At 39.1% G+C, this 17240-nt stretch overlaps 1 protein-coding gene across 2 annotated transcripts in view; it reads right to left on the bottom strand.

Moving 5' to 3' along the window:
• Nucleotides 1-8556: 8556 nt before the first annotated feature.
• SUCLA2 (succinate-CoA ligase ADP-forming subunit beta) overlaps nucleotides 8557-17240 on the bottom strand; it is a 47943-nt gene continuing 39259 nt past the window's right edge. For both annotated transcript variants that reach the window (XM_082859647.1, XM_082859648.1), the window contains 3 exons: nucleotides 14674-14794; nucleotides 13857-13945; nucleotides 8557-9341 (listed from right to left, as the gene is read on the bottom strand). In XM_082859647.1, coding sequence (XP_082715773.1) covers nucleotides 9267-9341; nucleotides 13857-13945; nucleotides 14674-14794 — 285 coding nt within the window. In that variant the 3' untranslated portion in view covers nucleotides 8557-9266. The remainder of the gene's footprint in view (nucleotides 9342-13856; nucleotides 13946-14673; nucleotides 14795-17240) is intronic.

Genomic DNA, 17240 nt, shown 5'->3' with positions numbered 1-17240 from the left:
AGTGGGAGGGAGCTTTGAAGGAGGAAAGGTTCCCACACACTAGGAAGCCCCTTCGCGGGCGGAGACTGCGGGTGGCGGAGGGGGAAAGCTTCGGAGCCGCGGAGGAGAGGGTAGCAACAGGGGTGCGGAGGGCAAAGCGGTGAGATTCCCGCACAGAGGATCGGTGCCGACCAGCACTCACCAGCCCGAGAGGCTTGTCTGCTCACCTGCCGCGGCGGGCGGGGCTGGGAGCTGAGGCTCGGGCTTCGGTCGGAGCGCGGCGAGAGGACTGGGGTTGGCGACGGGAACACAGCCTGAAGGGGGCTAGTGCGCCACGGCTAGCCGGGAGGGAGTCCGGGAAAAGGTCGAGCTGTCGAAGAGGCAAGATACTTTTTCTTCCCTCTTAGTTTCCTGGTGCGCGAGGAGAGGGGATTAAGAGCGCCGCTTAAAGGAACTCCAGAGACGGGCGCGAGCCGCGGCTAACAGCGCGGACCCCAGAGACGGGCATGGGATGCTAAGGCTGCTGCTGCCACCACCAAGAAGCCTGTGTGCGAGCAAAGGTCACTATCCACACCTCCCCTCCCGGGAGCCTGCGCAGCCCGCCACTGCCAGGGTCCCGGGGTCCAGGGACAACTTCCCCAGGAGAACACACGGCGCGCCCCACTGGTGCAACATCACGCCGCCTCTGCCGCCTCAGGCTCGCCCCGCATCCGTACCCCTCCCTCCCCCCAGGCCTAAGTGAGCCAGAGCCCCCGAATCAGCTGCTCCTTTAACCCCGTCCTGTCTGAGCAAAAAACAGACGCCCTCCGGCGACCTACACGCAGAGGCGGGGCCAAATCCAAAGCTGAACCCCAGGAGCTGTGCGAACAGAGAAAGGGAAATCCCTCCCAGCAGCCTCAGAAGCAGCGGATTAAAGCTCCACAATCAACTGGATGTACCCTGCATCTGTGGAATACATGAATAGACAACGAATCATCCCAAATTGAGGAGGTGGACTTTAGGAGCAACGATATATATATTTTCCTTTTTCTCTTTTTGCGTGTATGTGTATGCTTCTGTGTGTGATCTGTCTGTATAGCTTTGCTTTTACCATTTTCCTAGGGTTCTATTTTTTTTCTTTTAGTATACTTTTTAGTGCTTGTTATCATTGGTGGATTTGTTTTTAGGTGTGGTTGCTCTCTTTTTTTTATTACTTAAAAAATTTTTTTATTCTTAATAATAATTATTTATTATTTTATTTTATTTTTTCTCCCTTTTATTCTGAGCCGTGTGGATGACAAGGTCTTGGTGCTCCGGCCAGGCATCAGGCCTGTGCCTCTGAGGTGGGAGAGCTGAGTTCAGGACATTGGTACACCAGAGAGCTCGCAGCTCCACATAATATCAAACAGCGAAACTCTCCCAGAGATCTCCATCTCAACGCCAAGACCCAGCTCCACTCAACAAGCACCAAGCTACAGTGCTGGATGCCCTAGGCCAAACAACTAGCAAGACAGGAACACAACCCCACCCATTGGCAGAGAGGCTGCCTAAAATCATAGTAAGGTCATAGACACCCCAAAACACACCACCAGACGCGGTCCTGCCCACCAGAAAGACAAGATCCAGCTTCATCCACCAGAACAAAGGCACTAGTCCCCTCCACCAGGAAGCCTACACAACCCACTGAACCAATCTTAGCCACTGGGGGCAGACACCAAAAACAACAGGAACTACGAACCTGCAGCCTGCGCAAAGCAGACCCCAAACACAGTAAGTTAAGCAAAATGAGAAGACAGAGAAACACACAACAGATGAAGGAGCAAGGTAAACACCCACAAGATCAAACAAATGAAGAGGAAATAGGGAGTCTACCTGAAAAAGAATTCAGAATGACAGTAAAGATGATCAAAAATCTTGGAAATAGAACAGAGAAAATACAAGAAATGTTTAACAAGGAATTAGAAGAACTAAAGAGAAAACAATGATAAACAACACAATAAATGAAATGAAAAATTCTCTAGGAGGAATCAATAGCAGAATAACTGAGGCAGAGGAATGGAGAAGTGACCTGGAAGTTAAAGTAGTGGAAATATCTACCACAGAGCAGAATAAAGAAACAACAATGAAAAGACTTGACAGTCTCAGAGACCACTGGGACAACATTAAACGCACCAACGTTTGAATTATAGGGGTCCCAGATGAAGAAGAGGCAAAGACAAGGACTGACAAAATACTTGAAGAGATTACAGTTGAAAACTTCCCTAATATGGGAAAGGAAATAGTCAATCACCTCCAGGAAGTGCAGAGTCCCATATGGGATAAATCCAAGGAGAAACACACCAACACATATTAATCAAACTATCAAAAATTAAATACAGAGAAAAAATATTACAAGCATCAAGGAAAAAAACAACAAATAACATACAAGGGAATCCCCATAAGGTAAACAGCTGATTTTTCAGCAGAAACTCTGCAAGCCAGAAGTGAGTGGCAGGACATATTTAAAGTGATGAAACGGAAAAACCTACAACCAAGATTACTCTACCTGGGCTTCCCTGGTGGCACAGTGGTTGAGAGTCCGCCTACCGATGCAGGGGACACGGGTTCGTGCCCCGGTCTGGGAAGATCCCACATATCGCGGAGCGACTGGGCCCGTGAGACATGGCCGCTGAGCCTGCACGTCTGGAGCCTGTGCTCCGCAACGGGAAAGACCACAACAGTGAGAGGCCCGCGTACCGCAAAAAAAAAAAAAAAAAAAAAATTACTCTACCCAGCAATGATCTCATTCAGATTCGATGGAGAAATTAAAACCTTTACAGACAAGCAAAAGCTAAGAGAATTCAGCACCACCAAACCAGCTTTACAACAAATGCTAAAGGAACTCCTCTAGCAGGAAACACAAGAGAAGGGAAACACCTACAATAACAAACCCAAAACAATTAAGAAAATGGTAACAGGAACATCCATATCGATAATTACCCTAAATATAAATGTATTAAATACTCCAACCAAAAGACACAGACTGGCTGGATACAGAAAAATGACCCGTACATATGCTGTCTACAAGAGACCCACTTGAGACATAGGGACACAAACAGACTGAAAGTGAGGGGATAGAAGAAGATATTCCATGCAAATGGAAACCAAAAGAAAGCTGGAGTAGCAATTCTCATATCAGACAAAAGAGACTTTAAAACAAAGAAGACTATTACAAGAGACAAAGAAGGACACTACATAATGATCAAGGGATCAATCCAAGAGGAAGATATAACAATTGTAAATATTTATGCACCCAACATAGGAGCACCTCAATACAAGGCAAATGCTAACAGCCATAAAAGGGGAAATCGACAGTAACACAATAATAGTAGGGGACTTTAACACCCCACTTTCACCAACGGACAGATCATGCAAAATGAAAATAAATAAGGAAACACAAGCTTTAAATGATATATTAAACAAGATTGACTTAATTGATATTTACAGGACATTCCATCCAAAACCAGCAGAATACACTTTCTTCTCAAGTGCTCATGGAACATTCTCCAGGATAGATCATATCTTGGGTCACAAATCAAGCCTTGATACATTTAAGAAAACTGAAATCGTATCAAGTATCTTTTCCGACCACAGCGCTATGAGACTAGACTTCAATTACAGGAAAACGTCTGTAAAAACTACAAACACATGAAAGCTAAACAATACACTACTTAATAACCAAGAGATCACTGAAGAAATCAAAGAGGAAATCAAAAAATACCTAGAAACAAATAACAATGAAAACACGATGACCAAAAACCTATGGGATGCAGCAAGAGCGGTTCTAAGAGGGAAGTTTACAGCAATACAATCCTACCTTAAGAAACAAGAAACATCTCAAATAAATAATCTAACCTTACACCTAAAGCAATTAGAGAAAGAAGAACAAAAAAACCCCAAAGTTAGCAGAAGGAAAGAAATCATAAAGATCAGATCAGAAATAAATGAAAAAGAAATGAAGGAAACAATTGCAAAGATCAATAAAACTAAAAGCTGGTTCGTTGAGAAGATAAACTAAATTGATAAACTATTAGCCAGACTCATCAAGAAAAAAAGGGAGAAGACTCAACTCAATAGAACTAGAAATGAAAAAGGAGAAGTAACAACTGACACTGCAGGAATACAAAGGATCATGAGAGATTACTACAAGCAACTGTATGCCAATAAAATGGACAACCTGGAAGGAATGGACACATTGTTAGAAAAGTACAACCTTCCAAAACTGAACCAGGAAGAAACAAAATATAAACAGACCAATCACAAGCACTGAAATTGAAGCTGTGATTTAAAAACTTCCAACAAACAAAAGCCCAGGACCAGATGGATTCACAGGTGAATTCTATCAAACGTTTAGAGAAGAGCTAACACCTATCCTTCTCAAACTCTTCCAAAATATAGCAGAGGGAGGAACACTCCCAAACTCATTCTACGAGGCCACCGTCACCCTGATGCCAAAACCAGACTAAGATGTCACAAAGAGAGAAAACGACAGGCCAATATCACTGATGAACATAGATGCAAAAATCCTCAACAAAATAGTAGCAAACAGAATCCAACAGCACATTAAAAGGATCATACACCATGATCAAGTGGGGTTTATCCCAGGAATGCAAGGATTCTTCAATATACGCAAATCAATCAATGTGATACACCATACTAACAAACTGAAGAATAAAAACCATATGATCTCAATAGATGCAGAAAAAGCTTTCGACAAAATTCAACACCCATTTATGATAAAAACCCTCCAGAAGTAGGCATAGAGGGAACTTATCTCAACACAATAAAGGCCATATACAACAAACCCACAGCCAACATCATCCTCAATGGTGAAAAACTGAAACCACGTCCTCTAAGATCAGGAACAAGACAAGGTTGCCCACTCTCACCACTATTATTAAACACTGTTTTGGAAGTTTTACCCACAGCGATCAGAGAAGAAAAAGAAATCCAAATCGGAAAAGAAGTAAAGCTGTCACTGTTTGCAGATGACATGATACTATACATAGAGAATCCTAAAGATGCTACCAGAAAACTACTAGAGCTAAACAATGAATTTGGTAAAGTAGCAGAATACAACATTAATGCACAGAAATCTCTTGCATTCCTATACACTAATGATGAATAATGTGAAAGTGAAATTAAGGAAACCCTTCCATTTACCACTGCAAGAAAAAGAATAAAATACCTAGGAATAAACCTACCTAAGGAGACAAAAGACCTGTATGCAGAGAACTATAAGACACTGATGAAAGAAATTAAAGGTGATACAAATAGATGGAGAGATACACCATGTTCTTGGATTAGAAGAATCAACATTGTGAAAATGACTATACTACCCAAGCAATCTACAGATTCAATGCAATCTCTATCAAATTACCAATGGCATTTTTCACAGAACTAAAACAAAAAATTTTACAATTTGTACGGAAACACAGAAGACCCCGAATAGCCAAAGCCATCTTGAGAAAGAAAAGCGGAGCTGGAGGAATCAGGCTCCCTGACTTCAGCCTATACTACAAAGCTACAGTAATCAAGACAGTATGGTACTGGCACAGGAAAAGAAATATTGATCAATGGAACAGGATAGAAAGCTCAGAGATAAACCCATGCATATATGGTCACCTTATCTCTGATAAAGGAGGCAAGAATATACAATGGATAAAAGACAGCCTCTTTGATAAATGTTGCTGGGAAAACTGGACAGCTACATTTAAAAGAATGAAATTAGAACACTCCCTAATAACATACACAGAAATAAACTCAAAATGGATTAAAGATCTAAATGTAAGGCCAGACACTATAAAACGCTTAGAGGAAAACATAGGCAGAACAGTCCATGATATAAATCACAGCAAGATCCTTTTTGACCCACCTCCTACAGCAATGGAAATAAAAACAAAAATAAACGAATGGGACCTAATGAAACTTAAAAGATTTTGCACAGCAAAGGAAAACATAAACAAGATGAAAAGACAACCCTCAGAATGGGAGATAATATTTTCAAATGAAGCAACTGACAAAGGATTAATCTCTGAAAGTTACAAGCAGCTCATGCAGCTCAATATCAAAAAAAACAAACAACCCAATCCAAAAATGGGCAGAAGACCTAAAGAGACATTTCTCCAAAGAAGATATAGATTGCCAACACACACATGAAAGGATGCTCAACATCACTATCATTAGAGAAATGCAAATCAAATCTACAATATCACCTCACACTATTCAGAATGGCCATCATCAAAAAATCTACAAATAATAAATGCTGGAGAGGGTGTAAAGAAAAGGGAACCCTCTAGCACTGTTGCTGGGAATGTAAATTGATACAGCCACTATGGAGAACAGTATGGAGGTTGCTTAAAAATATATACTGGGCATATACTCTGAGAAAACCATAATTCAGAAACAGTCATGTACCGCAATGTTCACTGCAGCTCTATTTACAATAGCTAGGACATGGAAGCAACCTAAGTGTCCATCGACAGATGAATGGATAAAGAAGATGTGGCCCGTATATACAATGGAATATTACACAGCCATAAAAAGAAACGTAATTGAGTTATTTGTAGTGAGGTGGATGGACCTAGAGTCTGTCATACAGAGTGAAGTAAGTCAGAAAGAGAAAGACAAACACCGTATGCTAACACATATATATGGGATCTAAGAAAAAAAAAATGTCATGAAGAACCTAGGAGTAAGACGGGAATAAAGACACAGACCTACTAGAAAATGAACTTGAGGATATGGGGAGGGGGAAGGGCAAGTTGTGACAAAGTGAGAGAGTGGCATGGACATATATACACTACCAAACGTAAAACAGATAGCTAGTGGGAAGCAGCCGCATAGCACAGGGAGATCAACTCGGTGCTTTGTGACCACCTAGTGGGGTGGGATAGGGAGGGTGGACGGGAGGGAGACCCATGAGGAAAGACATATGGGGATATATGTATATCTATAGCTGATTCACCCTGTTATAAAGCAGAAACTAACACACCATTGTAAAGCAATTATATTCCAATAACGATATTAAAAAAAAAAAAAGAATGGAGCTGAATTCCCCTCTTCTTGGGGCCTGGACTTAGTGCTTCATTTCTAATAGAGTTTGGCAGAAATGAGAACGAGAGGAGAACACAAGTATCTGAGATTAGAACACAGAAGGAATTGTAGCTTCCTTCTTGTTCCCTTGGATCACTTGCTCTGGAGGGAGCCAACTGCCCTATCACAAGAACACTCAATCAGCCCCGAGGATAGGCGGGCACAGGGAGAAACTGAGGTTAACAGCCATGTGTGGGGGGCCATCTTGGGAGTAGTACTCAAACTTGTAAATAACTGCATCACCAGAACTACCACCCAGCTGAACTGCTTCCATTTTTCTGACACACAGAAATGATGAGATTAAAATTTTGTTGTTTGAAAATCACTAAATTTGGGGATAATGTATTATGCAAGAATAGATAACTAGAACATTGGCATTACATCCTCTCTGAAATACCAAGCATTGTCTTTAATTCCTGACTAGACCCAACCAATACAAATGCCAATATCTTCTGAGCTAATCACTGGCTGGCATTCTTTAGAATGATTTTTTTTTAATTAAAAGGTAAAGACTTGGACTTTTAATTATAACTTTATCACAATTTTAAATGGTTTAATGGCTCTTAGTCTTTTAATGTATAGGCAGGGAAGACAGACCAATATATAATCATATGATATACATATAGTTGGTTTCAATATATATATATTTCATGTGTTCTCTATATAATTTCCCTCCCTCTCTCTCTTTGCCTCTGTCTCCCTCTCCCCTCTAAATAATTCTAGTGAAGATGAGAAAGGAGCTTGAGGAAACTGAGGTACAGTGAAATTTAGAAACTTGCCCAACTTATATAGCTAGTAAGTAGTGGAGCCAAGATTCAAACCAGATTCACTTTCAAATTCTGCGCTCATAATCAATTATGCTATGCGGCCTCTCATTGTGTGTGTGTGTGTGTGTGTGTGTGTGTGTGGTGTGTGTGTGTGTGTGTGGTGTGTGTGTGTGTGTGTGTGTGTGTGTGAGAGAGAGAGAGAGAGAGAGAGAGAGAGAGAGAGAGAGAGAGAGTGAGTGGGAGAGAGAGGGAGAGAGAGAGAGATCACGTTTTAAGAAATAGGTGTAAGTTCTCAAATTCACCAGTATGTTTACATACATAGTCTACTGCTTGGCTGGTATTTCCTTCCATGGTACTTACACTGTTATTATCACATGGTCTGAACATTGTTAATAGTTAAATATCAACTGTTCTATGCAATGAAGAAAAGATGGACATGTACCTATATACATACACACACACACATACACAAATTGGGACACAAAAGACAATGTGGACTTTTTCGAGAAGGTACCAGATGGCACACACATAAACAGTAGAATGCAACTGAAATATCTGTAGATCGCTTTATAATATGTAATATCATGCCCCAGTACATGATCTACAAATCAGTTCCTGAGAGGTGTTTAGTGCAATGATAAACACATCACCTTCACTGTGTTTACTTAAGAAAGAAAAAAAAAACATTAATGCAAATCACATTGGGAGATTTTTTATTAATTTAAATTGACATTGTTAATTTTGTCTGCCAAGGTCCTTAGTAAATATATCCTTACATGATACAAACCTACAGGTTCTTCTCAATACCACAAGATCATGAGGACTTGCAGATATCAATGTTCTGTAATGATTAAAACAATGCTCAAATAATTCACAAGTTACTTTCCTGAAATACTTAAAAGAATATTCTGGGGAGTGTTTGAAAGGTCTGTTTATAAATAGTGACTGATATATTTAGTTAGGTATTTGGTGTTGAAGATAGACACTTCTTATATAAACATTGTTTTAATACATTGCTCTACTAATGAAACTAGTTATTAGATATAATACATTTCTGACACTAAAGAATAAAGCTTTGTCTTCATATTTATTTCATTCATAAGACTCTTATCAATGAAGAATGCTGTACCCAACAATAAACTGGCACATTGCAAGTGACATTCTGTAAAACTGAGAAAGAAAGCTGCAACAAAACAAACTAGATAACTGCATTACACATTCTTTACACAAACAGCCCATTCTGTACAGAATTAAATGCAGACCAAATGCTTTTAAAAGTTTTTGTGCCTAGACGGTAATTACAGTCTTCACACACTAAAGAGAAAAGGAACAATAATAATACAGAACTCAGTATTTTTAACAATTATAACACATTTAACATCTTCAACCAACCACTGGGTTCTCAAATCAGATTGGCAACTGAAATTTCACATCCACCTGGGCTTGCTTGGCTAAGGTCACTATCTCAGAGAGCTTTACAACCTGAAAGGAAAAAAACAAGCTTTGTCTCTATTTTCATAAAAACACAGAATCAGAACGATTGGTCAATGTAAAATTAATTGCATGTTCAGTCTTTTTCATTTAAAATATCTGGGCTATTCTGACATTGTTATAAATCACTTCACAGTCTTATCATAAGCATTTGCCACTCTTGAAGGATAGTCAAATCTAACACTGTTCACAACCCACACCATAACCCACACTGGATTTTATTCATATATATAATATCAGAAGGTATTAAATAGATACATATCTGATGTATGTATATATCTCTTCATCATTGCCTAAATTTTATCTATATTTTTTTCCTTTTTTTAAAATTATAGTTGATTTACAAGTTGTGTTAGTTTCAGGTGTACAGCAAAGTGATTCTGTATCCCTTATAGATATTGAATAGAGTTCCCTGTGCTATACAGTAGGTCCTTGTTGGTTATTTTTTTATATATAGTAGTTTGTATCTGTTAATCCCAAACTCCTAATTTATCCCTCCCCAACTCCCTTCCCCCTTTGGTAACCCTAAGTTTGTTTTCTATGTCTGTGAGTCTGTTTCTGTTTTGTAAATAAGTTCATTTGTGTCATATTTTAGACTCCACGTATAGGTGATATCATATGGTATTTGTCTTTCTCTTTCTGACTTACTTCACTTAGAATGATGATCTCTAGGTCCATCCATGTTGTTGCAAATGGCATTATTTCATTCTTTTTTATGGCTGAGTAGTATTCAATTGCATATATATACTACATCTTCTTTATCCACTCATCTGTTGATGGACATTTAGGCTGCTTCCATGTCTTGGCTATTGTAAATAACGCTGCTATGACCATAGGGGTGCATGTATCTTTTCCAATTATGGTTTTCTCCGGATATATGCCCAGGAGTGGGATTGCTGGATCATATGGTAGTTCTGTTTTTAGTTTTTTGAAGAACCTCCATACTGTTCTCCATAGTGGCTGCACCAATTTACATTCCCACCAACAGTGTAGGAGGGTTCCCTTCTCTCCACACTCTCTCCAGCATTTGTTATTTGTAGACTAAAATACAGACTGGCCATTCTGTCCAGTGTGAGGTGATAACTCACTGTAGTTTTTATTTGCATTTCTCTAATAATTAGTGATGTTGAGCATTTTTTCATGTGCCTGTTGGCCATCTGTATGTCTTCTTTGGAGAAATGTCTATTTAGATCTTCTGCCTTTATCTTTAAAGATAGAAACAGTGACTGTCTTAACTGGATACTACAGAACGCAAAGCACATCTAAATAAAAGCGATTCCCTAGTGGTCCAGTGGTTAGGACTCGGCGCTTTCACTGCCGGGCCCCAGTTTAATCTCTAGTCGGGGAGCTAAAATCCCGCAAGCCTCGCAGTGCGGCCATAAATAAATAAATAAATCTTTTAAGAAATGTAAATAATCTTAACTTACAATGTTGGGATAGGAGCTTGGGTTTAGGAGTTAGTATTTTACTTTCTGTCAGTAAGTTAACAATTATCAAGCTGAATTCCAATGTTCTCTCTATAATCTGTCTGGGAATACCCAGCTGGTACCATACAACATATACAAATTAAACATATCTAAAACCAAACAACAGATTTAGCTTCTCTCCTCCCCAGCAGGGTAGTTAAGAGAAGGTTTTAAAGTTAGACACCTTGAGTTCAGATCCCACTCTGATGCTTATGATACATGATCCTGAATAAGTTAATTTATCTAGCCTCTGTTTCTTCATCTATAAAAATGGAGATTATTTCACCAAACTTGTATTAAATAATACGTGAAGAAAAAGAAAGGTTTAGCATTGCATGCACAATAAATTATGAATGGTAGCAGTTGCTAATATTCATATTATTAATATTGTCATGACTTCCATAACCTCCTACTCAGTAGAAAAGGACTACAGACACAACGAAAATCAACTGTTCACTTTTATTTTTCATGGTCTAATTGATCAAGCTCCTATTGATTCTTCTCCTTTCTCTCCATGTCCACAAAACTTTTCTTAATTCATGCTCTCATTGCAAACAAGCATATTTTCAGAGAAAAGTTCTAACCTATCCATTACCTTCACCTCACATCTATTTATTACACTAGCCAGACTCCTACTGTCCTTCACTCTTCCCTTCAACAACTGACTCCACATCTCAAAGTCAAAACAGGCTTTCTGAAACACTTTCTCATTCCCTTGCTCAAAATCTTAATTTAAACTCAGGACTGAGTGTAAATTCCTCTGTCTCTAAACTGCAGTTGAATTTTATTTACTAGCTAAGTTTTTTCCCAAATTATATCCTAAAGAAGGAAATAAGACCTTTATTATTCTTATGAAAAGATATCACATTAACAAAGCAAATCTCAAAAGCCTAGTTACTGATTAAACCATATGGCCCCAAAGAGTATTCTGTGAAATGTCTATAAACATAGGTGGGAAAGAATCAGAAGCTCTCATTTAAAAACATCTCTGTATCTACTAGGGAGTGTGCACCAAGATATAGTGTTAAGTAAAAGAAATGAGGTAAAATACATGTTACCATCATATAATGTGGGAAAGTGGAGAGATATATGTATACATACATCTATATGTATACACATACATTATTTGCTTGTTTTTTAAAAAGTGAAAAGACGAACAAAAAAATCCTAAGAAAACCAAAAAACTGGTTACCTATGGGGAAGGAACAAACAAGAGTAGGTATAAAGGCTAGATTCTCTAAGTATACCTTGTTTTACAGTTTGACTTTGGAAATATTATAACAAAAAAATTTTTAAGCCATTCTTTTAAAATAAATAAATGAAGCTAACCGTGCATTAAAGGTGGGATAAAACAGAGAACCGTTTCATGTGAATTTTAAAATCCAGCAAATTATGGGAAATACTTCAAAGGACAAAAAGAACTGCACATACAAGTCTTGAACTACTTTCAGTAGTCATATTGTTGGTATTATTATTGTAAAACTGTCATGTCTGTATTGAGGGACAAAGCAAAGGAATATTTATGTTACTACAGAATGAGAAAAAAGAGCAACAGATATCAGATAAAAAAAACTGTACCTTGGATTTGCATTGGAAATATTGGAAGTTATGTACTCATGTATTTATCTCTTTAAAAAATACATATTTTCCTAGATTTGCCACGTAAAAATATCTAGAAACAATGAACAACCCAATAGCTGTAAGCACCCTTAAAGCTTAAATTGTGCTGTCTAAACACCATCTGGCTGATTCCAGGTTTGCAGCAAGAAATGTAAAGATGAGCCTGAAAAATCTCATCATATCAGAAAGCATATCACAGGGCATGTAGGAAGGACTCAGGAGTCAACTTGAAGAGGTTCCCACTGACCAAAGATGAGATAATCTACGCATCAATAAAAGTAACTAAAATGGACTGAACCACATCAAATATATTTAAATCCATGAGTTCAAAATAGCATGTGCATACATGCGTGCATGCAACACACACACCTAAAAACAAAAACTAAGAAACAAAAAAGCCTGGTTCACTTTAGTAGGCCATAATGGAACAAACCCATTATTTTGAAAACTGATCAATAAAACCAAAGAATTAAGTAAGTATCCTGCTTTTTCTATGAAAAATGTACTTCATGCCAACAAATAGTTGATACAAGAAAGTTTCGCTTTTTATAAGTATGCCATATAATAAATAATCAGAGTTAGAAAATCACCACTTTGCATAAATAAAATATTGGATCTAAGTTATGAATGTCAATGACTGCTAGTATTACAAAAAGAGAAGTTATCTGACATTTATATACCTCCTTATGGAATTACACAAAATTAACCATAAAATATTCTTGCTCCCCACTCCTCAAAATCAAATACATATATGATCAAACCTATTGATTGAACTACCAGTTTACAGGAAATACAGGAGCAGAGGAACATGTTAAATGACACCCCATGAATACAATAATTAAAATCCAGACTACAGGAAACACTACAAGACCATCAGCCTGGTTTTTTCAACAAATAAAGTTAAGAATAAAAAAAGAGGCAAGGGAGAATCTATAAAAAGACATTTAGTGATATATTAACCAACTGCAAGCATATACTTTTGATCCTAATTCTAACAAAGAACCTAGGCAAAAAATATTTAAGAGAATCAGGGAAATTTCAACACTGACTCAATTCTTTTTTTATAAAACATAAACATAATACCACTATCCCATCTGAAACAAGTAATAATAATCCCTTTATATCAATACCTTTATCTTTTACAGATACATGATGATAAGTATGAAATAATATAATGTCTGGGATTTGCTTCAAAATAATCATGGGCAAGGAAGGAAGTAGGTAAGAATAAGATGAGACACGACTGAGCATGAACTGGTAATTATTTAAGATGGGTGATAGGTATATGGGGTTCAATACTCCTAGTGTTTAGCTGAAACACTCATTATTAGCAATAATTAGCTGGTTCATTTTAGAATCTAAATGTTTATAAATCTTTCATACACTGCAAATTTATCCTCAGATCAACATAACCTGTTACCATTTTAGCAGCTTCATCCAAGTCATCACAAGCAAGAATTTTAAGTCCACTGTCCGCTATCAGTGCCTTAGCATCATCAACTCGTGTACCTGGAAATGATTTATGCAAATATAGACATTTTAAATACCTACACAAAATCATTTAAAATGTTTGTCACAATATACATTTACAAATATGAAATTTCAACTAACTTTGGTCATTTAATACAAATGCTTCTAAACCAAATACTATAAAAACCTGGAGTTGCCTTGTGAAATACTTTGCCGTACCACATTAATGGTAATTCAGACAAGTCAAAATTCAAGATACGTACAACAAATAAATAATGTATCAACTTATAGCAAGCAAAACTATGAACAATTTTGCTCCAATGTTAGAATTTTTTAACCGACGTTTTAAAAATTCCCTACTATACTCTCATTTTAAAAATACAGCTATTGGGACAAAGTGAGAGGGTGGCATGGACATATATACATTACCAAATGTATAAAAGATAGCTAGTGGGAAGCAGCCACATAGCACAGGGAGATCAGCTCGGTGCTTTGTGACCACCTAGAGGGGTGGGATAGGAAGGGTAGGAGGGAGATGCAAGAAGGAGGGGCTATGGGGATATATGTATTCGTATAGATGATTCACTTCATGATAGAGCAGAAACTAACACACCATCGTAAAGCAGTTATACTCCAATAAAGATGTTAAAAAATATATACAGCTATTTAAAACTAAATTTAAAACTAAATGAACCAAACCCCTTGGAATTATGAACTTTTAAGCAATTAGAGTTCACAGAACAACTGCAAGATCCTTTTACACTTACCTTGTAACCGTACCACAATAGGTATTTTAATTTCCAAATCCTTTACTGCCATGACTATACCCTGTGCAATAACATCACACCGCATGATTCCTCCGAAGATGTTGACCAGAATAGACAGTACCTGCCAATAAAATGTTTTAGATTAAAATTTTAAAGGAATGACTGTTTTTCCTTCCTTCCCAAGAAAACACTAGTATCTGTGCCTTATGATAAAAGTTAACTTCATGGAAACATTTTCAGACCAAACAGCCATACTCTCTGCATGCAGCTCTCATCACTGAAGTGTGTGCAGTCCCACCACCTAGCAAAACTTATTTCCCCTCCTTGGGTAATTTCAACACCTGGCTCACAGTCTCTTCTCTCCTGTCACATATTAACAAGACCTCCTGATTCCATTTTCTTGTTTCCTATTAAGCATAGTCATTACCAACATTACTAACCCAGACCATGTTGTAAGACAACATCATATGCAAGATCTCCAATTTAGTCCTCATTAACTATCATCTCTTCATTTTTCCCCATCAACTCTACCAACTCTTCACACAAACCAGGCCCTCAAAATTACTCAACATCTGTATGGATGGACACTCCTGGCTACACATCACATCCAAACCTCAGGGCCTATTTGGGTTGGCATTCTTTCATCATCACACTGGTAGTCTGAATCGCTGTTCTTCTATCCTTTAGAAAAAAATATTATTTGTTTTTTAAAAAGAGGCTTAGTTTATTCAGCTACACTAGAACTTCTCAACCAGTGAGATAGAAATGGGTTATAGACACACCAAGATATTGCTCCCCTCACCCCTTAGAGCAGGGGTCCCCAAGCCCTGGGCCACGGATCGGTAGCGGTCCATGGCCTCTTAGGAACTGGGCCGCACAGCAAGAGGTGAGCGGCGGGTGAGGGAGCGAAGCTTCATCTGCCGCTCCCCATTGCTCCCCATTGCTCCCCACCGCTCCCCATCGCTCCCCATCGCTCCCCACCGCTCCCCATCGCTTCCCACCGCTCCCCATCGCTCGCGTTACTGCCTGAACCATCCCCCACCCCCACCCCGTCCGTGGAAGAACTGTCTTCCACGAAACCGGTCCCTGGTGCCAAAAAGATTGGGGACCGCTGCCTTAGAGCAATTAGGAAGGTTCTGGGACGGCTGGCACCTTGAGCCAGTGGCCTCTGACAACAAGCAACCTTTTCCATGTACCTCCCATGCCCCACTGAAATGTTACTTTCTGTGAATGCCATGACAGGAAAAAAGTTGAGACACACTGAGTTATACTAAGCATTCCTTATCTTTACCACTATTATTTCTATACTTCAAGAAATAAAGGTCTAGAATTCATAATGGAACAGAATTCACAGTGGACTCTGGCACCCTCCCATCTCACCCCCTCCCGCTGCATGTGGGATAGCTACAGTACGCACCACAGGCATCATCTAGCACCTGAGCCTCAAGTGACTGGAGCTCTACCATGTCACTTTTACCTCCAGTCCATATCAACTGATTACTACCAAGGACAAATCCTTGACCTGACCAGAATGAATGTCTCTACAATATCAAATGTCTAAATCCCACTCTTGCTCAACCTCCTCTCCTTTCACTTAACGCCTTTCATCTCTATCAAATCCAATCTTTTAAAGTCTCTAGTCCCTCAACCCCTTCCTAATCAACCAGTCTATCAGCTCTCCCCCAATCTGGCGTGCTTCACTATAGAGCCTAGAAGCCACAGCTGAGCAAACCAATGACACTGTCGTGGGCACACTCAGCTTCCTCATAGCCACTCCTCTCTCATACCCAGTCTACCTGCGTCCCCATTCAAATAATGCATGATTCCAGCCTATTAGTTTATCCATTCCAACTTCAAGAAAAGTAAAAGAGTGGGAAAAAACAAAACCAAACACCAAACCTGTGAAACACGAGCATAACCTGAAGAGCAGTATAATAATGATTCATCAGCAATAGTCTGACTCATACCTTTCAACCTTCTTCATGAGCCTCCTATCCCACCTCAAACTCTCTAACTTCTAGCATATGATCTTCCTTTTCCAGTAACACCTTAAGGAGTAACCTGCTCTCCAAAACTAACCTCATCACTAATTACTGTACTGTGTCTCCTCCAGGTCTCCACTCCTTTAGCTATATTCACTCTCTTCTTTATCTTCAAATCTCTTCTCCAGCTAGAAACAACCCATCTTCTTGGTCTTCTACACAAACACGCATACACTGCACAGCTCTTCTCAAGCCGACCTCCACTTAACTGCGAGCACTAGGTCCTTCTGTGCCTCCTCAGACCCCACCACCGAAAGAGTAACTCTCCTGTATGACTCCACACCCTCAATTCCCAATCACAACTCAACCCACTGAAGCCTGGCCTCTGTCCCCCTCTCCTCTCTTTCAGCATCTAACACTACTGCCCATTCCCTTACTTCCCAGAACTCTTCACCCTGGCCTTTGATGTCACCACTCTCTCCTGATCTGCAACCATCTCTGTCAGTTTGTTCTCTCCCTCTTTTATTGGGTCTTCCTTCCTTATTCAATCCTTCAGCACTGGGTGGGAGGAGCCAGGTTCCATTC

The sequence above is a fragment of the Leucopleurus acutus genome (assembly GCF_964270905.1).
Source record: "Leucopleurus acutus genome assembly, chromosome: 18".
NCBI lineage: Eukaryota > Metazoa > Chordata > Mammalia > Artiodactyla > Delphinidae > Leucopleurus > Leucopleurus acutus.
Note: the sequence above shows the minus strand (reverse complement) of the source record. Positions and strands in the feature narration are given on the sequence as shown.